Source organism: Delphinus delphis, chromosome 13 (genome assembly GCF_949987515.2).
Source record: "Delphinus delphis chromosome 13, mDelDel1.2, whole genome shotgun sequence".
Lineage (NCBI taxonomy): Eukaryota > Metazoa > Chordata > Mammalia > Artiodactyla > Delphinidae > Delphinus > Delphinus delphis.
The window spans coordinates 17,709,842-17,735,961 of record NC_082695.1 but is presented as its reverse complement, the minus strand read 5'-3'; the positions used below and the strand labels follow the sequence as shown (position 1 = coordinate 17,735,961).

The 26,120-nt window shown below is 47.4% G+C and overlaps 1 protein-coding gene across 6 annotated transcripts in view; it reads left to right on the top strand.

The window, feature by feature from the left end:
* ACACB (acetyl-CoA carboxylase beta) overlaps nucleotides 1–26,120 on the top strand; it is a 119,267-nt gene that overhangs the window by 29,255 nt on the left and 63,892 nt on the right. For 4 of the 6 annotated variants that reach the window (XM_060028231.1, XM_060028232.1, XM_060028233.1 and 1 more), the window contains 10 exons: nucleotides 12,609–12,741; nucleotides 14,747–14,885; nucleotides 16,965–17,074; nucleotides 17,289–17,370; nucleotides 18,523–18,621; nucleotides 19,614–19,723; nucleotides 19,819–19,929; nucleotides 22,885–23,094; nucleotides 23,383–23,553; nucleotides 25,760–25,921. In XM_060028231.1, coding sequence (XP_059884214.1) covers nucleotides 12,609–12,741; nucleotides 14,747–14,885; nucleotides 16,965–17,074; nucleotides 17,289–17,370; nucleotides 18,523–18,621; nucleotides 19,614–19,723; nucleotides 19,819–19,929; nucleotides 22,885–23,094; nucleotides 23,383–23,553; nucleotides 25,760–25,921 — 1,327 coding nt within the window. Of the gene's footprint in view, nucleotides 1–991; nucleotides 1,242–6,999; nucleotides 7,155–12,608; nucleotides 12,742–14,746; nucleotides 14,886–16,964; nucleotides 17,075–17,288; nucleotides 17,371–18,522; nucleotides 18,622–19,613; nucleotides 19,724–19,818; nucleotides 19,930–22,884; nucleotides 23,095–23,382; nucleotides 23,554–25,759; nucleotides 25,922–26,120 lie in introns of those variants that run through there. The other 2 variants (XM_060028236.1, XM_060028234.1) reach the window with 2 other exon arrangements.

The following is a 26,120-nucleotide window of genomic DNA, read 5'->3' as shown; positions in this document are numbered from 1 at the left end:
GACGTGTGGCCCTAGCTGTGCCTTTAGAAGAGAATTCCTTTGCATTTATTTTATTTCTAATTTTTCGGGTTTGCTATCCACATAAGCTACATTTACTACTATTGCAATGCTTGCTAGGCAGTGTGTCGGGCCTTTTTTATTTATTATAACTACTTGGAGAAGCCAAGTTCATTCATTCACTCATTCTAACTGGAATCAGATTGCCTGGGTTCAAGTCGCCAGCTGTGGCACCTTGGGCGATAGACATCTCTGCGTCTTCTTTCCTTATCTGTATTACGGAAATAAAACAGTAGGATTGCTGCCACGATTAAATGAGACAGAGGCAAATACCTTATCAGAAGAGGTAAATACCTTATCAGAAGGAAACTTACTTAGGGTCACAGGGCATCTGCGTCTTTCCTGTCTTGGAGGCCCTTATTTTAGCTGGGGACCCAGGTGGTTCCAAGTGTGTTGTAGAAGCTCACTGAGGGGAGGGGAGGCATGGAGCAGACACGTCCCTGGAAGTATAGGTGAAAGAATAAGCAAAAACCGGAAATTGGAAGCCAAAAGTTGACTGCGGGGGCTTTTACCAGGCACCGTGGTGACGTCTGACTCACATTTTAAATAACCCATATTTTCCACTACTTCCCTATTGTGTGCGTATTCCAGCATGTGAATTGCTTGCAAGTTTTTCCCAGCTGCCAGTCTGTAGGGGGGGATGCCATCCTGGAATTGTTCTACTCCAGTCCGGGGAGCTGGGGAGCCAAGAGGTTTCTTAAAGTCTCGGGCCACACTCTCCCGGCGCCCAAGGTCAGCGGAGGCTGCGCTACTGGCTGGTCCGGGGCGGGGTGGGGGGGAGGCGGGACCCGGTGTGGGAGATGGCGGGGTCCGTGTCCTGTCCCGGGACAGGAGGCGGGGCTCGGTCAGGGGGCGGGACCTCTAGGGAGGCGGGGTCCGCTTGGTCGGGGCGGGGCCTGGGCGGGCGCGTCTGCCCCGGACACAGGAGGTCAGGACGCCTTTCGGGATGGAGGAAGATCCGCGCCGAGTTGGGCTTCTGCAGGGTGGTGCGCCGCCCGGCCCGAGGCGCTCTACGACCGCGCTTCCGCCTCCCTGTCGCTACCTGGCTGGGCCCCGGGACAGGGGTCTGCCTCACAGGGGTAGGGGGTGCATGCTGTGTATCCGAGCAGGAGCCTGGTGGGCGGCGGGAGGGTCAACATGAGTCCCGCCAAGGGCAAGGTCTGTTTCCCCGATCGCAAAGTAAAGTAAGTAAGACTTCAACTTTGATGACCGTTGTTATCTTTTTTTAAAAGAAATTTTATTGGGGGATAATTGACTTACAATGTTGTGTTAGTTTCAGGTGTACAGCAAGTTATCTTTTTATAAACTCCTGCAGGGTCCCTCCCACCCCCCACTTCCCGCCCCCAGCCGAAGAAAGGCCGGCTTCAGTTTGGCAGCTGGGGAGATGGAGCCTGCCTCACAAACTCTAGCTGGTCTTGACGGTGCAGGTGGTTGCCAGATTTGGCAGAGATGTTGATTGGAGAAGGGCTCTCGGGAGCGCACAGGTGCCTCAAGGTTGGCTGGCTGGCTGGGCCCACGCTTTCCCCCTCCTCCTCCCCTTAGCCTCGATAAAGGTGATGGTTGCCTGATGGCAGGTCGTTTTGAAGCCTGGTGATCGTGAAGCCCGGGGCGAATCCACGTACCCTTGGGCAGGCATCCCACTTACGGTTATTTTCTGAGCAGTTTAAGTGTAGGCATTTCTGTGCCTGAGCCCTTCTTAGCACCACCTGCTTCATTTCATTTCTTTTTTTTTTTTTGTCTTCATTTTATTGCATTTTTTAAGGTTACCAAAGTGATGCTAAATGTGTTTGTTGTTGAAAATTCAGAAAATTATAGATAAGCAAAAAGGAAGAACAAACTCACCCATACACCTCCCCTCCATTTGATCTTTATTAACAGCTGCTCTATAGTCTTTCAGCCTTTTTTTATTTTTGGTGCAGGTGTGCTTTAATTTATGAACTCGAATCATACAGAACCCTATATTGTAACTTGCTCTTTCACTGGGCATTAAGTAGTCTACCAGTGGACTCAGCTCACTGTGGCCCACAGCCTGTTTTTGTGTGGCCTGCGAGCAAAGAATAGTTTGTAACTTACTTACTTACTTATTTATATGTTTTTTGGCTGTGCTGGGTCTTTGTTGCTTCGCGCAGGTTTTTCTCTCTAGTTGCTGCGAGTGGAGCTACTCTTCATTGTGGTGCACGGGCTTCGCATTGCGGCGGCTTATCTTTGTTGCGGAGCACGGGCTCTAGGCGCGCAGGCTCAGTAGTTGTGGCTCGCGGACTCTAGAACGCAGGCTCGGTAGTTGGGCGCAGGGGCTTAGCTGCTCCACGGCATGGGGGATCTTCCCGGACTAGGGATTGAACCCGTGTCCGCTGCATTGGCGGGTGGATTCTTAACCACTGCGCCACCAGGGAAGTCCCAGTTTTTAACTTTTAAATGGTTGAAAAAAAAAATCAGGGAATTCCCTGGCGGTCCAGCAGTTAGCATGCTTTCACTGTGGCGGCCTGGGTTCAATTCCTGGTCAGGGAACTAAGATCCTGCAAGCAGCGCGGCACGGCGGAAAAAAAAAAAAAAAGAAAAGAAAAAGGACAGTTGAAAAAATTCACAAGAAGGCTACTATTTAGTGAGATGTGAAAATTACATGAAGTTCAGATTTCAATGTCTACAAATAAGGTTTTACTGAAACATAGCCACGTTATGTATCGTCTGTGGCTGCTTTTGTGCTTCAAGGGCAGTATTTAGTAGTGGAATAGAGACTGAATGGACTCCAACACCTGAAGTATTTACTGTCTGGTCCTTTACAGAAATCATTTGCCGACGCTTGTTCCGCATGGTGCATTCTAGGGGTCCATAGTGTTCCTTTAAATGGATACACTTTAAAATTTATAAACAGTCTCCTACAGAGAGTGGATATTTGGGCTCTTTCTCCCTTTTTGTTATTATAACTAACACAGTGAAGAACAGCCTTGTAGCTAAGCCTCTCCCTATCCTTTGTTCTTTTCCCAGGATGTATCCATCTGGTCCATAAACATTACCTGACTATCTCCTGAGTGTAAGGCCTGCATCTGGATCCAGGAAGGGACACAAAACTGTTTGGGAAACATGACCTCTGCCTTTTAGGAACTCTTTTTTCTTTTTCTTTTTTTTTAAATTTATTTATTTTGGCTGCGCTGGGTCTTTGTTGCAGCTTGTGGGCTCTTTTTTGTGGCTTTTGGGCTCGTTTTTGCAGCGCGCGGGCCTCTCTAGTTGTGGCATGTGGGATCTTAGTTCCCCGACCAGGGATCGAACCTGGGCCCCCTGCGTTGGGAGCATGGAGTCTTAACCACTGGACCACCAGGGAAGTCCCTAGGAACTCTTGATCTAATGGGGGAAGCAGGTGTTTTCTTAGTAATTCAAATTCAAGGCCCATGGGAGCAACAGTAATTAACTGCTACCCTTCATGGGGTGCTTTCAGGATGCCAGGCTGAACACTTTGTACGTGTGATCTCATGCCAAGTTTACAACAGCACCATGGGACACTCAGTGGGTGCTGTCATCTCCATTTTACAGATGAGGAAACTGAGGATGTCAGTGCTGGTGATAGCGTAACGGGGATTCCGCTCAGGCTCTTGCCCAAAGGGCTCTTCATGGGCAGCCAGGTTTTAATGCATAATGTGCTTGAATAGACTCTTTCCAAATATAAGCCCTTCCTAATGTTGGACTAGTCAGAAGACTAAAGGACTCGACTGGTAACTAGTTACTGTGGCTGGTGAGCGTGCCAGGGAAGTGAAGCCTCTTAGAGCCAGAAGGGCCTCAGTGGTTGTTTAGTTTCTCGGATGCAGGGTTCAGAGAGGGCAAGAGATCCAGATGTGTGGCCAGCCCACCAGGAGGGAGGCTGACCCTCCAGTTTTTTTGTTTTTTCCGCAGAGGAGACTAACAGAGCCTTCAGGGGCACCCTCCTTGGAGTGCTCAGAGCATGTCTGAGCAAAGGGCCCACAGAAGGATAGGGGTCCCAGATTTGAATCAGAGTCATTCTTGTGCGCTGAGTTTTTTGTGGAGCATGGTAGTCACATTCCTTCCACATTTGGAGCCTTGATCTAACCCATCTGGCCAAAACCCTCAAGTCTTACCGGAACGAAAGCAGGCCACGTGGTCTACAAAGGATACCTTTTTTCTGATCTATAAAACTATTAGCACAAAAAGTTTAACCTATAACTCTTGAATCACACTTAATTGTACACTTTAATCCAAAAGAATAGCTTTCACAAACCACTTTATTTTTTATTTTTATTTTTTAAAATTTATTTTTATTTATTTATTTTTGGCTGCATTGGGTCTTTGTTGTCGCATGCGGGCTTTCTCTAGTTGCGGTGAGGGGAGGCTACTCTTCGTTGTGGTGCGTGGGCTTCTCATTGCGGTGGCTTCTCTTCTGTTGCAGAGAACAGTCTCTAGATGCATGGGCTTCAGTAGTTGTGGTGCGTGGGCTCAGTAGTTGTGGCTCGCGGGCTTAGTTGCTCTGCGGCATGTGGGGTCTTCCTGGGCCGGGCTTGAACCCATGTCCCCTGCATGGGTAGGCGGATTCTTAACTGCTGCGCCACCAGGGAAGCCCCGACACAAACCACTGTAATCCAAAAGAATGAACTTGCACGAAATTGGAATTGTCCCGGCAAGTTCAGACCATGTGACCACTGTATATATAATAATAGGAAGATGCTTTATTGGGTCACTGTATGGCTCCTCTCTTAGCTTAAAGTCGCTAAAAAGATGAAGATAGACAGCTGCACTCTGCCGCTGAGCTCTGTAGCCTTGAAAAGTGCCGTCAACCCTTTGAACCCCGGTTTCCTCCTCTATCAATGGGGCTGATTCTAATTGGCCTTTCCAGGGGTTCTTATGCCTAGCACTCAGGGCCGTGGGTGCGGTCCTAAGTCAGCACAAACATTTGCACAACTGATAACAGTGATGACAGAATTCTGTTGCAAAAGAGGCCTATGCAGTTAAGACGCATTTGGGATCCTGTCCTGGAGGCCTGGACCATCTACTAAGGAACCAGAAATAATAGGCAGGCAAGGTCCCAAGTGCTGGCCAGCATTCCTTGGTGTGCAAACAGGGCCAGAGTTCAGAGAACAGAGAAGTGAATGTGGGTCGGAGTGGTTGGAGGACATCTCAAGAAGAGACTTGAGTCTCTGTTGGGATGAAATAAAGTTGAGGACCGGAAGGCAGAAGAGTCTGGTCTTCAGTGAGCCCCACAATATCCCGTTATGATGTCACTGCCGAGGGAATCCTGCTCAGGACCGAGGCCCGCTGCCCATGTTGAAATGTTGGTTGTTGATCTGTGGGTAGTCTCACTCCTATGTCATGCACATTAGAATTTCCTGAGGGGCTTTTGAAAAACCAAAGTCTGCAAAGTTTTTTTTTTTTTTTTTTTTTGCGGTACGTGGGCCTCTCACTGTTGTAGCCTCTCCCGTTGCGGAGCACAGGCTCCAGACGCGCAGGCCCAGCGCCCATGGCTCACGGGCCCAGCCGCTCAGCGGCATGTGGGATCTTCCCGGACCAGGGCACGAACCCGCGTCCCCTGCATCGGCAGGCGGACTCTCAACCACTGCGCCACCAGGGGAGCCCTGCAAACTTTTCATAAAGGGCCAAATAATCAATCTTTTCGGCATTGTGACAGTATGGTCTCTGTCACAGCTACTCAGCCCTGTCTTTTACTGCCCCAGCTCCCACAGGCAATGTGTAATTGAATGGGCCTGAGTGTATTCCAGTCATGATTTACAGACACTGAAAGTTGAATTTCATATAATTTGCACGTGTCACAAGGTACGCTTCTTTTTCAACCATTCAAAAATGTAAAAACCTTTATTAGTTTGTGGGAGGTACACAAGCAGGTGACAGACTGGATTATTTGGCCCTTGGGCCCTAGTTTGCTGACCCCTGGCCCAGCCAAAGTGGCCATCTCTGGAGGCACCGAGGGGGCAGTTGGCCTGAGAAATTTCCAAGCGTCCACTTATCTGGGGGTCCAAAGATGAGTTCAAAGCTATCGACCTTTCCTGGGCTATGCAATGTCCTTTCTTGCTTACTTGCTGGGTGATGATAGTAAGGCCTTTACTTCCATCAGGGCATCAGCTCAGAGCAGTGACCATCCCTGTTTTATGAAAGAAATGGTAGGGTAAGGGATTTAAGAGCTGGTTAATGCCAGAGCCTTAGCCTGGTGGCCTCACACTGGGGCTTTTATACTGGCTCCCATGCAGAGAGGCACCTCAGCTAAAGCTCTTTCCTGCAGGCCGGGCCCGGCGGTGAACCCTGGACACACGCTCTAGGCGGCAGATCCTATTCATATTATAAATATTTACATCCTATCAGGGAGGCAAGGCACAGAATATTGAAGCAACTTTCCCAAGATTACACAGGTCATAAGTAGTAGATTTTGGATTCAAAGCCTGGGAGGACGGTTCTAGTCTACTGGGCTTTCTCACTTGTGGCACTGTTCACATTTGGGGCCCTGTAATTCTTTGTTGAGGGCTGTCCTGGGCTCTGCAGGGTGTTGAGTGGCATCCAGGCTTTTTATCCACTAGATGCCAGGAGTACACTCCACTCTGTGATGACCAAAAATGGCTGCAGACAGTGCTGTGCGTCCCCAAGGGAGCAAAGTTGCACCCAGTTGAGAACCCCGGATTACCATATTGTCTCTCAAATGTTAAGTGCTTGTTTTTGAAAGTCCAGACCATAGAGTTACTTCCATTTATCTCAGATAGCTTTGTGCCTTGAAATTAGATCCCGGGGGTCAGATAGAATTGGATTGGAAGCCCAGCTCTGCCACTTGCCAGCTGTGTGACTTGAGGTCAGTGGGCCTCTCTGAGCCTCCGTTTCTTCATCGTGAGCAGGAGATGATGGTCTCCCCTGCATAAGGCTGTGGGGATTCAGGGAGGAGCCCCCCTGTGCCCAATATATGGTGACATTTGAGGATGTTTATTCCTTCCTTCCCAGTGCAGTCCTGCCTGGTCTCATGCCTGGGCAGCTCATGGTGTTGGGTGTTTGGCTGACAGCTCTGTTGTGTAGTTGACCGCACCTGAAGCCACTTCCAAAGTCACCGTGGAATATTTCAGCCTCCACACTTGCCTTGGAACGAATACCAGCCAAAGGTCAGTCCCCCAGAGCCAATGTTGATTGGCCTCCAACTTCATCAAAAACAGATAAAAATAGCCACTAGCCTCAGGCTGGCCCCACCGAAGCAAAGCCACACCAGCATTGTGTGTTCACCCGTGTGCTTTGCTGGGATGGGTTTGGGACCCTTCTGGTGGAGGGGCTGTGTCACCAGTTTTGAAGTCAAAATGGCGCCGTGAATGGTTTTTCCCAGGCCACAGAATGGTGTTTGTCTAATGGTTGAGTTTTTCTTTGTTGCTCTTTAGGTCAGATTGCTGAGTTTTAATGTTCTGTGTATAAAAGTGGGATGTCTCAGACTTTCTGAAGCCACAGGATCAAGCCAGCCAGTTGGGGAAGACCATGGACAGAGTGGGGAGGGTGGATGGTTGGGGAGGAGGCCATGGGCAGAGGAGTGGCCTGATGCCGTTCTTGGTTAGATTGGGAGATCAGTAGCCCCTGATCCTCCTGGAATCACTGCATTGAAATAATATAGAGTTTACCGTGTGCCAGATGCCATCTTTTACTTTCTATGTATTGATATGAGCTTATTTAATCCTCGCAATCCAATGAGGTACATGTTATTATCCTCATTTTACAGTGGAAGATACTGAGTGCCTTACCGAATGGATACCAAAATGACCATGGCTTTCAGCGTCCCTATTACAAAGTTAATAGCTTTTTCTTCTGACTGAAAATAATATATCGTGGCAGAAGATTTAACAAAGATAGGCAAAGAGGAGAAAACAGAAACCACCCATAATTCAACCACTTTGAGAAAGCTGCTGTTAACATTTTGGTATCTGTTTCCCTAGATCAGGGGTCTGCAAACGATGGCCCTCAGGCCGAATGCCTGTTTTCTAAAGAAATAAAGAAAGTAAAGTTTTTGGGCTTCCCTGGTGGCGCAGTGGTTGAGAGTCCGCCTGCCGTTGCAGGGGACACGGGTTCGTGCCCCGGTCCGGGAAGATCCCACATGCCGCTGAGCCTGTGCGTCTGGAGCCTGCGCTCCGCAGCGGGAGAGACCACAACAGTGAAAGGCCCGCGTACCGCAAAAAAAAAAAAAAAAGAAAGAAAGAAAGTTCTTAAAAACAAACTGAACTGCTTGTTGGTTAATGGAATGTAATTATGATGAAAGCACTGTTCATATTTGTAAGATCATATTGACCTTCAGAGTCCTTTGCTAAGTCCTGTTTCGTTTCAGCAGTTCAGTCCTAGGAGGTTTTAGAAGAAAAGCTGCTTGCAGTTTGTGGGAGGCAGGAAGGCCAGTTCAGGGGCCGGAAATCATTTGTTCATTTGTTTGTTCTTTTGGACAACATGCATAAGCCTTGTTGAACGGAGACAGTCTTAATTGAAAATACAAATCCTGTGGTGGCATAGCATCATTATCGGTTTCTGTCATTCATTTCTGGTTTTGTTTCCCGGCCAACAAGTCCGTTTTTTCGTTTCTGATAGGCAGGGCTTGGGTTGGGGCAGGGGTGAGGGGGACAGACTGCAGGTTTGTAGAGGCTTTTCCCACGGGGAACTGTCCTGCATGGATAGACTTTATACAACAGAAAATGCCCACACCCAACATTTCCTGGTGTGATGGAAAGAGCCCCAGTCCCGCTGACTTGCTGGGTGATTCCCTTTGCCTGACGGGACCTCAGTTTGCCCATCTGTAAACTGGGCTTTCTCTCCCCAAAGTGGCTTATTGGCTTCCAGCTTTGCTTTTCCCGGTGACGTGCTGGCAGTGTTCCTTAGGGTCTATCAGTTCTTTTTTTTTTTTCAAATATTTATTTATTTATTTGGCTGCACCGGGTCTTAGTTGCGGCACGTGGGATCTTCGTTGCTGCGTGTGGGATCTTTTGTTGCAGGATGCGAACTCCTAGTTGCAGCATGTGGGATCTAGTTCCCTGACTAGGGATCGAACCCAGGCCCCCTGCATTGGGAGCACAGAGTCTTAGCCACTGGACCACCAGGGAAGTCCCGGGTCTATCAGTTCTTCACCAAAACTTTTGGCCCCCAAACCCACTCAGCCCCAGCCTCCCAAAATGCCTGGTGACACAGTTGCTGGATGCACCCCTGGATGGCGAACCTCTAACTTAATGCCTGGCAGGTGGCTTGGCAGGTGGCTATCTCCCTGCTTGAATAGCCCATTTCCGGGTTGAGAGAGTGGGCTGAATGCCTGATCCTGCACCTGTGAAAACCCCACCAAATGACAGCAGAGATTTTCTTTTTTTTTTTTTTTTTTTTTTTTCCATACGCGGGCCTCTCACTGTCGCGGCCTCTTCCGTGGCGGAGCACAGGCTCAGCGACCATGGCTCATGGGCCCAGCCGCTCTGCGGCATGTGGGATCTTCCCGGACTGGGGCATGAACCCGTGTCCCCTGCATCGGCAGGTGGACTCCCAACCACTGCGCCACCAGGGAAGCCCAACAGAGATTTTCTTAAAGAGCTGGAAACCCATCAGGTCCTGGAAGAACAGGAGGGAAGTTAGCAGCAACATTTTGGAAGCCAGAAAAGCAGAAGAACAAGCAGCCACTGGCTGAGCAGAACCAAGGTGGCTGAGCCGTAAGGCAGCAGTGAGGGAAGCTGAGAACCTGTACCCCAGAAGGCGCAGGGATTGGCAACATTGGGTGCCTCCGCGTCTGGGAGCATCTACATGAGAAGGATTGGGTGAAAGAATCCCAGACCCCTCATCTGCTCCAGGTGGCTGGGAGCTTCCCACTTCCACCCCAGTAGCAGGCAGGCGGTTTGATCTCTGGAGAGGGAAAGGCAGAGGGTCTTTGGGCTGGAGACCGATGGGCACTATGGAGCCCAAACCGGAGGATGGGTGCTGTGTGCGTGCTGAATCCTGAAAGCTGCCCTGCCCCCCAGACCTGTCCCAACACTTCTCCCACTTCCCCCTGGTCCCTAGGCTCCTGGCCAACCTTTATCCTCCAGGCAGAAGACCCCAAAACTTTTCCTTACTGGGGGAATTGGACCAGCCAGGGAGGATGACTCTAAAAATACTTGGGGTTCCCCAACACACAGTCCTCCCAGATCACCCTGCATTGAGGTCAGGGTCTAGTGACCCCAGCACATGCTCAGTACTTCTCATCAGCCCTCTAGTTCCTGCTCTTGGTCATGAGGAAGCAACCACAGCTTATGAAACATTTGGGTGCAGTTTCTGAGATGGAAGGCAGGCCCCAAACATACCAACAAAGGGGACACAGGAAACGTGGGAGACACAGAAACCACATCAGGAGAAGAGAACTTGGAGAAGCTATCATAAATACCCTCATCGGGGGCAGGGAGGATATTATACACATAGGAACAGGATGTATAGAAAAGGGGATATTGACAGACCAAAACCAAGCTCTTAGATGTTAAAGACTCCACTGAACAGTTAGGAGATAAGACTGAGGGAATCGCCCAGAAGGTAGAAGAAAAGAGAGAGAAAATAGGAGAGGGGAAAAATACATAAACTAGTGGGCAGTCCAGGAATTTCAACATCCAGGTAATAGGAGAGAATGGAGAAAAAAGGCAGGGAAGTCACCAAGGACATTTTTTTTTTTTTTTTCCGGTATGCGGGCTTCTCACTGTTGTGGCCTCTCCCATTGCGGAGCACAGGCTCCGGATGCGCAGCCTCAGCGGCCATGGCTCATGGGCTTAGCCGCTCTGCGGCATGTGGGATCTTCCCGGACCGGGGCACGAACCCGTGTCGTCTGCATTGGCAGGCAGAGTCTCAACCACTGCGCCACCAGGGAAGCCCACCAAGGACATATTTGAAGATAAATTCCCAGACCTCAGTTTCTAGATTGAAGGAGCCTGACAGCTTCCCAGCCTTACTGATGGAAGTAGGCACACACCTCAGCGCATCACTAAAATCATCCCCTAAAATTGTAGAATACTGGGGCAAAGAGAAGATCCTATAAGCTTCTGGTTATGAAAAACAGGTCACCTACAAAAGGATCAAGGATCATCATGGCTCTGGTTCTAGCATTCTTGGAAGCCACAACAACAGTGACATAAGGCTCCCAAAATTCTAAAGGAGAAGGTTTTCCCTCTTAGAATTCCATGCACAGCCAAATGATCGGGTCCAATGTGATGGCAGAGGAAGACAGTTTTAGAACATGCAAGGCCACAAAACGTTTACTCCCCTGAACACCTTTTCTTAGAAAGCTACTGAAGGATGTCTTCCATTGAAACAAGAGAGTAAAGCAAAGAGGAGCAAGACACGGAGGACAGAAAAAAGGGATCCGAGAGAGCCAAAAGGAGTCTCCGAGGTGATAGTGGCAAGGGAACCCTATGCAGCCAGGCTAAGACAGGCATGTTGGGGGCATTATTGTCATGTGTCCTGCTATTGTACCATCTTTTTAACTGGATGAAACTACTGGCAGATATACCCCAGGAAAACATGGGAGTCCATCAAGAAAGAGGGAGCCATGTGGTCCCTCATTCAGGATCAAACCCCAAGGAAATGCAAAGGGAATCCTAAGGATGCCAGTGAAGGGAAGTCCCAGTTGATGGTTGCCTAGGGGTTTAGAGAACAGCGTCTGGATGAAAGGAGAGTCGAGGCCTTCAGGAATGATGTGGTCCATGGAAAACAATGGAACTGATCAATTATCTTATGTGTACTAAGAGGCTGAGGAGTGAGATGAATTAGCAACAGATGCAAGGAAAACCAAGCCAAGGAAAAAAAATCACTACAGGAAAAAAAAAAAAGGAACATCTGGTATACCACAGCCCCTCACCTGTGAATAATGATCCCAGACTCATAAAACACCAAATACTGAATTTACCAAATTGCAGTATACCTGTATTGAGAGGTTGGGGAAAGGGGAGCAGATGGGATGGCTGCTTAAGAGCACTAATTCCACATCTGTCAAGATAAGTTCATAGATGGATGGTGTCTTAAATGGATGACTCACGAGATAATGTACACACATTGTTCAGAACCGTGGAGATGTGTAAACGCCAGAAAGAGTCAAACGTGATTTCCTCTGGGGTGGGGTTCTAGAGGGGGATGGGGCAAGGACCCTCTATTTGTTATACATTTTTTTGTTTTCAGTTTTTTCAAAAAATTTGATATACACGTACAGAAAAGCACATGAAAGATACAAACTGTTGAACAAGTGTAAAGTATTAGAATGTGGGAACTTCCCCGATCATAAACTTGCACCCCTGTTCTAAGCTTTTTTGTATTATTTGAGCTCCTAAATTATGGGCATATAAAGTAAGAATGACTCTAAGATGAAAAATGTGATCGTGCAGCTTGGAGCAGGTCAGGGGGTCATTCCTACTTCATTTGTGATCTGACCTCTCGAGTTTCCTAGTAAAGTGTTTCAGGCTCCCTGGAGAGGGACTGCAACGCAGCTGGGGTCTGGTGGGCTTTGGCTTCTCTGTGGATGTGCATTTCATAGCTGCCGGGTGCCCGACCCCCTCCCCGGGCATCCCAGACCTGCTTGCTCACGGGTCAGTCCTGTTCCCTGGCAGGCCCAGCATGTCCGGACTCCACCTGGCGAGAAGAGGCCGAGAACAGAAGAAGCCGGACCTGCACAGAGACTTTACCGTGGCTTCCCCTGCCGAGTTCGTCGTGCGCTTTGGGGGGGATCGGGTCATCGAGAAGGTACAGATGGGATCCCGGCACTCGGTGTGGGGTGAGGTGGGCCAACCAGCCTCAGGCTGCAGAGAAAAAGTCCTGCCCCTTTGTGAGCACTTGCAAAGGGCTGGGCGCTGGGGTTCATCAGCTTTTCACCCTCACGACAGCTTAAGTGACAGGTGCGTGACCCCATGTCACAGAGGAGGAGACTGGGGCCTCTGAGAAGGGTGGGGAGGCAAAGACCCTTCGTGCAGGGGGCTGCTTTCTGGGTTTCTAGGAGGGGAGCCTAAAACCCAGCCCTGCCCTCTCGAGGGGTATAGCTCCTTACAGGAGAGCAGACCCAGATACTAGAATGACAGGGATGGAAGGAAACAGCTAAAATTGGTGGTTTGTGAAGGCTTTTCACACTGTTTCCTGTTCTAGCTGGTAAAGGCCCTGACCTCGTGCTGTTTGATCATTCCCGTCGTATTCACGGAGAAGCTAGAGCTCAGGGATCTGACATTGGTTGTCCAAAGTCACGTAGGTAGTAAGTGCTGAAGTCAGGACTTGAACCCAGCTCAGTTTGACTGAAAGGCCTTTTGCTTTTCCATTTTATTTGAGGGTGGTAATAATAATGATAACAACAACAACAATGGCGCCAGCTACCATTGATTGAGGGTCTCCTCTGGGCCAGGCATCCTGTTAACTGCTTACATTGTTGTGTCTCATTGAACCATCCCCACAGCGTTGTCAGTGGGTATTACTTTACAGATGAGGAAACTGAGGCCCAGACAGGGGAAGCGGCTTGCCTGGGTCTCACAGCTAATCAGTGGCGGAGCTGGAATTTGAAACCAGAGCCCATGCCCTCACCCCAGCATCCTAAGTACAGCATTGAGCCACAGAGACTCATATAGGTTCCCCAACCTGGCTGCCACCAGTCTCCCTGGCTGAAAATGCACACACCCACACGACCCCCACCCGACCCGCCCCAAAGCCTTGATCTGATAATTAGGTTGAGGAAGCATAGCCCAGCCGTTCTGTCATCACTCATGGGAGGCATTTTTGAAAGGCGATAAGGAACGCAAAAACTACGGTGGCCACTCGCGGGATGTGATGTCTGGGCTCGCATTCCCTTCTGTAAAATAGAGGCGATCACATCCCAAATCTCCAGTGGGACTTGTCCTTCAGGGCCATCATGAAGATTAGTCAGAGATGGAAGGACCTTAAAATTATGGACTTGGTACAGAAGTTGGAGCTTTGAACCTATACACCTAATTTTTTTTTTTTTTAACAAGAAAACTAGAGCTTGGTTTTATAGAGACCAAACCAGGAGGTTTACCAGTCTGAGCTCCTCGTATGAAGATGAAGCACAGAGTGGGAAGGGATCTGCCTAAGGCCACACAGCAAGTTCACAACACAGTGAGAACTGAAACTAGGACCCCTCTGTTGCTGGGGACAGCCAGCCTCACTTTTTTTCTTCCTTCCCAAATCTGGGACCTTTAACCTTCTGGACACAGAAGCAGTCACCAGGACAGTTCAGAGCATAGGTCATGCTGTGGAGGGCCCACCAGTGCCAGCGCTGCCACTTACTAGCTGTTTGATCTTGGGCAGGTGCCTTAACTCCTCTGGGTTTTAATGTCTTTAACCCCAAATAGTGATACAAATACAACCTCTTTCAAAGGGCTGTTGTGAGGTTGAAATGAAATGGTGCCGGTGAAATACACTGTACTGTAGCTTGGTACATACTAAACGCTCAAAAAATGTTACATGAACGTGATGGTGCCAAACAGAGGAATCAACACTCATTAATCCATCCGTCCATCCACCTGGTCATCCATCCTCCCATCATGCATTCAACCATCCATCCATTGGGTCATCCGTTCATGCATCCAGCAGACTTTAAGTACCTGCTCTGTGCTGGGCTGAGTGCCATAGAACTACGAAGAGGGGCCGTGGGAGGCTCACAGAGGTGAGATGAACCCTGGGGCAGCACTCGGCCTCCAGCACAGGTAGCTGTGCAACTCTGGCCCCTCCCTCGTTTTCCCCTGTCCAGGTGCTCATCGCCAACAATGGTATCGCCGCCGTGAAATGCATGCGCTCCATCCGCAGGTGGGCCTATGAGATGTTCCGAAATGAGCGGGCCATCCGGTTTGTAGTCTTGGTAACCCCCGAGGACCTCAAAGCCAACGCAGGTATTGATACTTGGGCCCTGACTTTCTTCCCCTCTGCCACGTCCCCACGTCCTTACCTGCGCTCACCTCCTTCACCCCACCTGGGCCAAGTCCATCCTGGACCCCAAACAGCATCGCAGGGGACCTCTCCTGAGCTCGTATTTGTTTCCCCTTTCTTTATTTAATTAAAATTTCTGCTGACAACAAGAGTGACCCATATGTCTTATAAAAATGCAAATGGTTAACATGCAAAGCGGAAATCTCGCCTTTGAGAAACGTTACAGTAGGTTGGTGTTTCTTCCTCCATATGTTTTCTTCTTGCACTTGTATGTACTGTTTTTCAATCATTCCTTCATTTTTCTATTTCTTTACCTCTCCATGTCTATTACCATTGATCATTCTGTTAATAACTATTGGACAATTTGCTTTTTTCCCTGAACAATTGTATCCCTTTACAGACCCTGCACACAGCAGCCAAACAGATCTTTTAAAAACACAGCTCAGGTCCCATCAGCCCCCTCCTGTGTCCAGCAACAGCTACCTCAGCCCCCCGAGCCTCCCCAGAGTTCAGGCCCTTGGCTCTGCTCTGCACAGACGTGGCCTCCTTTTTGCTCACTACAGTGAGGACAGGTTTCCTTGTTAGCCCCATTTTACAGATGAGAAAATCGAGGCATGAGCGTGTAACTCACTTGCCCGGGGTCATGCAACCAGTATGTGATGCAGGTGGGATTGAAACACTGGGCTGAGTCCACAGCCTTAGGCTGTCGGGTCTCCCATCGTGCTCAGGCTAAAATTCCAGAACCTCACTCAGGCCAATTAAGGCCCACATGACTTGGCCACTGCTGGCCTCCTGGACCCCCATCTCCCGCCTCTAGACATCCATCCCTGGGCCCCAGTCACACTGGCCTCGTCAGTTTTGGCCTCGCTCTTTCCTGTTGCAGAGACTTGGAATGTTCTGGACCTTCTGCTGGCAGTGCTTCCCCGAAGCTCTTTGTACAGCAGGTCTCCACCCCTCCACGCACGACTTGGGTCTCATAGTCCTCCTGGGCAGCGCTGTCAGAGAGCCCCGGTGCTGTTCACACCCTGTAGTTATCATGTCTGTCTCTTGTTTATCTTCTCCAACATGATAGTAAAATTCAGTGAGGAGAGGGTCATGGTCTGACTTCTTGCTTTATAATCTCTGGGACCTCTCCAGTCGCCAGCACAACGTGTTGGGTAAGCATCAGAGGCCGGCGGGCCCGGAAGGAAGCATGGCTCTCGAGTTTCTTTCCAAGTCTGCACATAAAGTTCGACATCATTTCTTTTCAGGTCTTCAAGAATTTCATAGTACAGATGTACCAACTCCCGACTTTTGATTGAGTCTAGCTTTTCACAGTTCAAAACACTGCCCCGTGAACACCCTCTTACATCAGTCTTTGGCCTCGTTGATGAGTGTTTTCTTAGAACGTATTTCTAGAAGTGGGATTCTGGTTTTAAAGAACATGAATATTTTTAAATCAAAACATTGTATTGTATTCAGCTTTGAAAAGGAAGGAAATCCTGTCTCATGTTACAGCAGGGATGAACCTTGAGGATATTATGCTCAGTGAAATAAGCCAGTCAAATACTCTATGATTCCACTTATATGGGGCACCAAGAGTAGTCAGATTCATAGAGACAGAAAGTAGAATGGTGGTTGCCAGGGGCTTCGGGGAGGGGGAGGGGGAATTGTCATTTTATGGGTATCGAGTTTGAGATGCGTGAGATGAAAAAGTTCTGGAGATGTGTTTCACAACAATGTGAATACTCGACAGTACTGAGCTGTACACTTCAAAAATGATTAGATGGTAAATTTTGTTATGTGTTGTTTTTTTTGTTTTGTTTTGTTGTTTTGGGGTACGCGGGCCTCTCACTGTTGTGGCCTCTCCCGTTGCGGAGCACAGGTTCCGGACGCGCAGGCTCAGCGGCCATGGCTCACGGGCCCAGCCACTCCACGGCATGTGGGATCCTCCCGGACCGGGGCACGAACCCGTGTCCCCTGCATCAGCAAGTGGACTCTTAACCATTGCGCCACCAAGGAAGCCCAGCCCTTCTTTTCTTTTCTCTCCTGTTTAATCCCAGAGTATATCAAGATGGCAGATCAGTACGTCCCCGTCCCAGGAGGGCCCAACAACAACAATTATGCCAACGTGGAGCTGATTGTGGACATTGCCAAGAGGATCCCCGTGCAGGTAAGTCAGATGGGACACCCCAGTCTACCCACGGCGGGGGTGATGCCCTGAGCTCTGGAGCAACCTGATTCCACAGTTTGGAAGGGATGAAGGAGCTGGGTCCTAGGAGACCCTGAAATCCCGGGCTGATGTGACCCAGCAAAGAGCTTCTGGGGTGTGATGGGAGGCGGGTTCTTGAAGAAAGACCTTTGTTCATGCCTCTTTGTGTTTGCAGGCGGTGTGGGCTGGCTGGGGCCATGCTTCTGAAAACCCCAAACTTCCGGAGCTCCTGCACAAGCACGAGATTGCTTTCTTAGGTAGAGTGCGCCTCCATCAGATGCGTGGGAATTGGGGTGTTGATGGGATGCTCGGTGGGTCAGATTCTCTTTAATACAGCCCTGTAAGGAGGGGACCAGTTTGATATCCCCACATCACACTTCCATGGTCAGGAGCAAATGAATCCAGGGGTGGGAGGTCACGTGGATAGGTCGGCCAGCCCAGGGAAATAGGAGCCATTACCATGGTTACCACAGCAGAATAATGCCGGGCAAGCAGAACCCTCTGCTGGTGTTCCTGTTGGCACTGAGATACCAGTCATGTTCAGATTTCTAACTAGGTTTGGAAACCTTTCTGATAAGGCCACACCTTTTCTTGGGCTGTTCTCAGACCTTTGGAATGCCCTCACCCCTTGGGACCAGAGCCTATCATCTCTACTCCTTATTAGGTAAAATGATACTTATTGTCTATGGCATCTGTTTGTTTCAGGATTTGGATTTGAACTTTGTAAACTTTGCTCAGTTACACTATCTGTTACGTGTGATGGGAATCATTTACCATCCCCAATAAATCCCTATCGCTGCTCCTTATCTCTGGGCCCACAGCCCAGACTCGCATATAAAGCAGCTTGGTGCTAAGTCAATACCTGATATTCACCTAAGGGTCTGCCTGGTGGCCTGTGCTCGCTGATGTATTCTTTGTCCGCGACCTCTGATTGGCTGTCACATGGGACTCTCATTATCTCTCATGTTTAATTCTGGAGATTGATGATCCAGCCCCAGAGCCAGCCAACTACAGCCCAGGCCAAATCTGGTCTACTGCCTGCTTTTGTAAATAAAGTTTTATTGAAACACGGCCCTGCCCATTCATTTATGTATTGCTTATGGCTCGTTATAGAAAAAGTTTGCGTGGTCTAGTGTTTTGAGGTGCCGGCTTGCCCCCTTGGTCTAGCTTTTTGCTAGTGAACTTTGTATAGGCCACAGAGCTTAGGTTGTAAATCATGTTTACAATCCACATGTATTGAAAGTTGACTGGTAAAGTAGCAGACTAATAGATTTTTTCTTCCCCAACTTGATGTTAAATCCTTGGAAGCTGGGACTTGGGGACTTTTCTTTGTGCACCTGGTTGGCACCTGGCTTCCAGGGCCTTGTGGCTGACTTGAGTCTGCCTTCCCCTTTGCCCCAATCCCTCAGGCCCTCCCAGCGAGGCCATGTGGGCAGTGGGAGACAAGATCGCCTCCACCATCGTGGCCCAGACGCTGCAGATCCCAACGCTGCCCTGGAGCGGAAGCGGTAAGGGACCCTGAACCTCACGTCGGGGGAACTCCTGGGCCCAATCTTGCTAATGTGAGCAGAGGGGGTGACAGGAGTATAGTTTTTTAATTCTTTCATTAAAAAATTTTTAAATGATCATGAAAATGGTCCTATGTCATTGTAGACAACTTAGAAACTAGGAGAAGTACAGAAGAAGAAATAGAAATCCTTTATAATCGACTGACCCGGTTTTGATCATTTGTTATATTGTTCCAGCCTTTTTTCTAGGCACATCCTTTAAAAAACCAGAGTTCTTACATTTAATAGTTTGTGACTTGTTTTTTCTCACTAATCTTTCTATGTCAGTAAATACACTTTACAACATTTAAAATGCCTGCATAGGACTATATTATACAGATGTACCGTAATTGACTTAACAATCCTCTATAGCTATACATTTAGGTTGTTTCCGACGAATTTTTTTCTAATTTTGAAAATATTAAAAGCTTTGATAGTCCTGTACCTAACTCTCTATGTTCATTTTAATCACGTCCTTAGGATAAATTCCTAAAAGTGGAATTTCTAGGATAAATTAAAAAAATAAACAGGAAAAACGTCTCAAGAGTTTCTTATTCAGTTTGATTTTTTTCCTCCAAAGATTGAATTTTAAATTTAGAATGAAAAGTTTGTTTCTGTTTTTGTTTTTTAATCTTCACAGGGTTTTGGAAAGTAATGATTCACATACGAATGACTCCGTAGGGTAGAGCTGGAGTTGGGATTTTTTTGGATTCAGGTTAATATGGCTGTTCTTAGTAGACTCAGTCTGAATTTTCTTAAGCTTGGTTTCCCATTCAGGGTTGAGTCAGTCCTTAAGGAAATTAAAATCCACTGCAGGAAGCTGAAGGGCTGTGTCTGAATTCTGCTGGTCCAGAGGCCAGGTCTAGAGTGGCTTTGGTGGGAAGAGGCCCTGTGTTTCTGTGTCATGTCTATGCTCTTTTGGGGAAGATTCCGTTTTCTTTGTGACCCTCCAGGTCTGACGGTGGAGTGGACAGAAGATAGTCTGCAGCAGGGGCAAAGGATCAGCGTCCCAGAGTACATTTACAACGATGGTTGCGTGAAAGATGTCGATGAGGGCTTGGAGGTAAACACTCCTGGGGGGGTCAGATGCCAGAACCTTCTCATCATCCTGGTAGCAGCGGAAACCTCTAAAGTGGTCTGTTTGTCCTTTGCCCCCAGGCAGCAGAAAAAATTGGTTTTCCCTTGATGATCAAAGCTTCTGAAGGCGGTGGAGGGAAAGGCATCCGGAAGGTGGAGACTGCTGAGGACTTCCCAATACTTTTCAGACAAGTGAGCTGTTCGCGCTGCGTATTTTTCCATGTGTCTTTGGGAATTGTGTTTATTCAGTTGGTGGCCACCAGATTCTTTCCACTAACATTACTGTGTCACAATTAAGAGGACACTTGCGGGAGCTGCAATATTGCTGTGTTGTGTTGCAAAACAAATGTATACATTTTGACTCGCAGAAGTCCGAGGTTTTTGTTGATCTGTACACTGTTTCCTTAAGATGGTTTGAGTCTATGAACCGGTGTGTCTCTAAAGGATTTCAGAGGTATCTGTTTGTGAGAATATCTGTTTGTGTCAATATTTGTCTATCGAGAGATGGGCTAGTTTGTACATTTTAGCAGTTTCAGTATTTCTAACATTTCTAGACAATTGATTTTTATTGTCTGAACGAATCGTATATTTACTTATTTGTAGCTGGTTTTCCACTTTTAAAACATTATACGCAGGGGGTGGGGGAAGGGATAAATTCGGAGCCTGCGATTAACATATACACACTACTACGTATAAAATAGATAACCAACAAGGGCCTACTGTATAGCATGGGAACTATACTTAATATTATGTAATAACCTATAAGGGAAAAGAATCTGAAAAAGAAAAAAATGTATATATAAAACTGAGTTGGGCTTCTCTGGTGGCACAGTGGTTAAGAATCCACCTGCCAATGCAGGGGACACGGGTTCAAGCCCTGGTCCGGGAAGATCCCAAATGCCGCGGAGCAACTAAGCCTGTGCGCCACAACTACTGAAGCCCGTGCACCTAGAGCCCGTGCTCCAGAACAATAGAGGTCACCGCAATGAGAAGCCCGCGCACCACAACGAGTAGCCCCCGCTCGCCACAGCTAGAGAAAGTCTGTGCGCATCAACGAAGACCCAATGCAGCCAAAAATAAAATTAAAAACACAAAAAACACTGAATTGCTGTGCTGTACACTTGAAACATACATGATAGAGTAAATCAACTATACTTCAATTAAAAAATTTTTTAAAATGTCACCTAACTATAGATTAAAGAAAAACCCGTTATGCCCATTGTTGGCAATGTTTATAAAAATTTATACCGGAAATCTTCCGGTTCTGAACCCAACTATTTTAATATTTCTAGGCTTTCTTGTAGACCTTGCTCACGTGTATATTTAATTTATTTTATTTTTTAAATTTTTAGTTTTTTATTGAAGTATAGTGATGTACGATGTTTCAGGTGTACAGCGAAGTGATTCAGTTATACATACATATCTCTTCTTTTTCACATTCTTTCCTCTTATAGGTTATTACAAAATATTCACATGTATATTTTAAAGAGTTGTCTTTGGCCTACACAATATTTTGTTCTACGTTTAAAAAATTTCAAATTGTGGATCATAAACAGTTTTACCCTGTCCAGTCCTTAGAGTTATTCTGACGATTGCACAGCACTCCCTATGTGGCCATTGTCTCATTTATCAAACGTTTCCTTTTTCGTGAAATGTGAAGCTTGCTTTCATTATTATGCACAGTTCCACTCTAGTATAATATGGTAGTTAATACTATAAATAATATTTAGCTTTTTTTTCTTCTTCTGAATTATTTTCTTGGGTAAAGACCGTAAGAAAGGGGGAAGAAGGATTTAGTTAAATAGCATGTACTTTACATGCACTGACAAATACATACCAGTAAATTGCGTTCTCTAAAGGTTTACCGTTTATACAGCTGTGGGCCATGTGTGAGTATTATATAAAGTAGTGGTTTCACTACCACATGTCCCTATTGGGGTGTACTGGTTTGGGAGTATTTTGGGGGGAAGAATTTATGTTTTCGGGAAAGTTGCAACAGCAGTACAGAGTCCCCATCTACCCTTCACCTCCTTTCCCCTATTGTTAACATCTTTTGTAACAGTACCATGATTGTCACAACTAAGAGATTAATTTCATTAATCCATGTCTATTAAGTGAACTCCAGAGTTGATTTGAATCACCCCACTTCTCCCCACTAATATCCCCTTTCTGTTTCAGGATCCAGTCCTGGATCCTACCTTGCACTTAGGGGTTGTACAGATTTTAAAGCTTTTTTCTTTCTTTTTTAAAAAGCAGGCTTTACTCTTTAGGGTAGTTTTTAATTCACAGCAAAATTAAGTGGAAAGGACAGAGTTCCCATATACCCCCCTGTTCCCCAACTGCATGCAGAGCCTCCCCCAAGCTTCCTTTTTTTAATTACATGAGTGCAATATGAAAATATTCTCGGTGTCAACATTCAGGCAATTCAGTAATACGTTACGAATAAAAAAGGAAAGGTCCCTTTTGCAACATCACCTCTCAACCCCTTGCCCCTTCTCAGATGTAACCCCTGTTAGCCACTGGGTTTCTTTCCAGTACTTTTGCTGTAGTATAGACTTTTACATAGACCTTCATATAATTCTGTTTTATTATTTTTCACATAGGTGGGATCATCCCATGTGTTATTGCAACTTGCTCTTACAAAGAATTTGTCTTAGAAATAATTCCATGTGAACACTTATTTTTACCTCATTTTTAAGGGTCTCTGGACAGCATGCCTATGAGACAATGCCTGTCAGTTGTTAAAAGTATGGAGTAAATCGGTCTGTAGGTTCCACCGAGGAGAGCTAGCTGAGAGAGTGAATTAAGTGGGAGGAAGAGAAGCCTACAGAGTAGTGGGTTTTGGTTCTATTTTTGTTTCAAGAAACATTTTCTCTGTACGCATAGAAGAAAACCAATTTGTACCCAACTCTTAACAGCATATTATCCTTAGGAGATGTTGTTGCAGGAGAATTTCAGTTTCTGCGTTATGTATTTTCACATATTTGACTTAAAAACCACGAGAATGTAATGTCTTTGATGGGGGTAAAACTGAAAGATCGGCAAAACCGCGGGCATCCCTGCCATCGTTTTGCGCCCCCTTTGGAGAACTTCCTGCTCCAGTCCTGCTTCCCCAGGGAGGAGCCAGCCACCCTGCCGTCCCCCCAGGTGCAGAGCGAGATCCCCGGCTCCCCAGTCTTTCTCATGAAGCTGGCCCAGCACGCCCATCACCTGGAGGTCCAGCTCCTGGCGGACCAGTACGGGAACGCCGTGTCCTTGTTTGGGCGCGACTGTTCCATCCAGCGGAGGCATCAGAAGATCATAGAGGAGGCGCCGGCCACCATTGCCACGCCAGCCGTGTTCGAGATCATGGAACAGGTGGGCTCTGGGGAGTTTGGGGGGACGCATCTCAGCTCAGAACCATCAAGAGCTCTCAAGAGTCCAAGTTGCCAAAGTGGGGTGGGTGTCCAAGAGGAGACCAATTGGCGTGGGGGGGCCCATCGTGGAGATGATTTCAGCCTCACACGGGGTTACTAGAGTACGATCTCAGAGGTCCCAAGGCAGTTTACACACAGCAGGTCCTCAGCCTGCCTTTCGTGAGGGAGCTAGTACGTTTTCCCCGAGAAAACCGCTGGAAGCCCCTCGCGCACCTCCGTCTCTCTGCAGTGTGCCGTGCGCCTGGCCAAGACCGTGGGCTACGTGAGTGCGGGGACCGTTGAATACCTCTACAGCCAGGATGGCAGCTTCCACTTCTTGGAGCTGAATCCCCGCCTGCAGGTGGAACATCCCTGCACGGAAATGATCGCCGATGTCAACCTGCCGGCCGCCCAGCTACAGGCAAGGAAATGGGCTCCGAACCCTGGGGCTTCTGCACAGAGTGGGGATCCCCTGTCCTGCTCAGATTAGACCTCCCTGCTCGTCTCTTGGCTGGTGTCCTGGGGAGGGACTGTTTTAATGTGTGGGTAGCACGGAGAGCCATGCAATGGTTTGTCACCTTCGTCTGGCCATATAGCCCTTGGAGAAGCTGGCAAAAGCCATGGCCCTTCACCCTGGAAAAATCTATTTTATACAATTTGGGAGCATTTGTAGACCTCCCCAGTACCCATTCATAGACCGTTTTTTCATCCCAGCCTCCTCATGGAGCCCTTTTAGACATTTCCGCCCCTAATTTCTCCCCTATGAAATGTTAATATCACAGATATACTGTATATCGGTTTGGGTACTGTAGATATAGCTGTGCGTTATACAGGCATACCTTGTTTCATTGCACTTTGCTTTATTGCATTTTTTGTTTGTTTTTTACAAATTGAAGCTTTGTGGCAACCTGTGTCGAGCAAGTTATAATGGTGCCGTTTTTCCAGCAGCATTTGCTTGTTTCGTGTCTGTGTCACATTTTGCTAATTCTTGCAATATTTCAAACCCTCCACTAGCAAAAAGATTAAGACTCTCTGAAGGCTCAGGTGATGATTAGCATTTTTTAGCAATAAAGTATTTTTTATTTAAGGTACGCACATTGTTCTTTCAGACATACTGCTATCGCACACTTAATAGACTACAGTAGAGTGTAAATGGAACTTTTATATGTGCTGGGAATCCAAAAAATGTGTGTGACTTGCTTTGTTGCAATATTCGCTTTATCGTGGTGGTCGGAATTGAACCCCCAATATCTCCAAGGTCTGCCTGTACATAGAAAGAGTAAGATTATTTTCACCCCCAAGAACAAATGTTTGCCCTCTTGGGCTCACCCCTGCTAAGAACATGTCACCCAGAGTTAGGAACTCTTGCATTAATAGAAACTCTTTCATTTTTTAATTAATATCTCCTTCCTTCCTCCCTTTCTTTCTTTCTTGAAAATTTCTTTTAAATTTTTAAAAATTTAAATTTTGATTAAATTTAATTCACTGAAAATTTAATTTAATTAGTTTTACTTTGATTTCATTAGAATTTAACTTTAATTTCTTAAAAATCCTCCCAGAGTTTTTATTCCGTTTTTTATTTTGTTTATTTTTTTCAGTTTGAAAAATTTCAGAAAAGTTGCAAAAATAATACAATTAACACCCATACCCTGCACCTCGGTCCACCACTTGTTAGCATCTGACCACATTTGCTTCCTCTCTCTCTATTTGTGTTTTTGTATAATTTTTGTTTTTTCTTCGCTCAACCTTTTGAGAGATGTTTTGGCTTGAACTTCATGCCGCTTTGCCTCTAACTCTTTCAGATGAGAACCTCCTGGGAATAATACAGTGATAGGATCGCCCCACTCCAGAAATAGAGCTTTGACGCCCTCCACTTACCTATCTAATGTTACTGTCTACATGAAAGTTTTCCCTGTTGTCCCAATAATTTGTTGCTGTCCTTTGTTTTTCAAGTCCAGGATCCAATCCAGGACCCATACATCCCTTTCCATTTTCATGTCTCCTAATCTCTTTAATCTGGAACCGTTCCCCAGTCTTATTTTTTTGTCCTGGATGTTGACATTTGTGAAGTGTTCCGGCAGAATGTCCTTCCATTTGGATTTGCCTGGTCATTTCTTCCTGCTGGAAGTCACTTAAACACTTTGGCAGGATATTACACAGGTGCCATTGGGTCCCTTTTAGTGTGTCACATCCAAAGACCCAGCAGATTCAGTTTGATCTTTTGGTTCACCTGGTGTCCGTCACTGTCTGTTTTTCACTCGGTCCTCCAGCCCAGCTTTCCCTGTGTCCTTCACAAAACCTTCTTTGACTCTGCAGCTGGACACCACCATTCCCCCACTCCTTCCACAGCGCTCAGGATCTGTAACTTTTATTTGATGCTTGCAATGTTGTTCTGTGACTGTCGCTTCTTTTCCCAGCGACACAGTTCACTCCTTGGGGACAGGGTCAAGCCATCTGTCTTTCTCTCTCCGTGCCTCTCCTGCCACCATGTCGCCCGGTCTGGTGGGCACAGGAGGAGCTCAGTATATCCGAAATCATTCACCCCCTACCACCACCTGCATCGCCTCTAGCACTGGCCTCCACGTTGGGGGACTGACCCTCTGTTGGGATGGATTTCTTGATTTCAGATCGCCATGGGCGTGCCTCTGCACCGGCTGAAGGATATCCGGCTTCTCTACGGAGAGTCCCCATGGGGGGTGACGCCCATTTCTTTTGAGACCCCTTCCAACCCTCCCATCGCCCGAGGCCACGTCATTGCGGCCAGAATCACCAGCGAAAACCCAGATGAGGCAAGTCTGAGGGCCCTGAGTTTCCACCATCTCCGACCTCTCAGCATGTGGCAGACCCCGAACCTTAGCCTGTTGAGACACCCAGGTTCACAGTTTATAGGCGAGGACGCAGGGATGCGGGAAGGGACATGCCACAGTTTATCCACATGTGATGTGTCCCAGGTACCAGGCAGATGCCTTCATATGTCAGTTACATGAC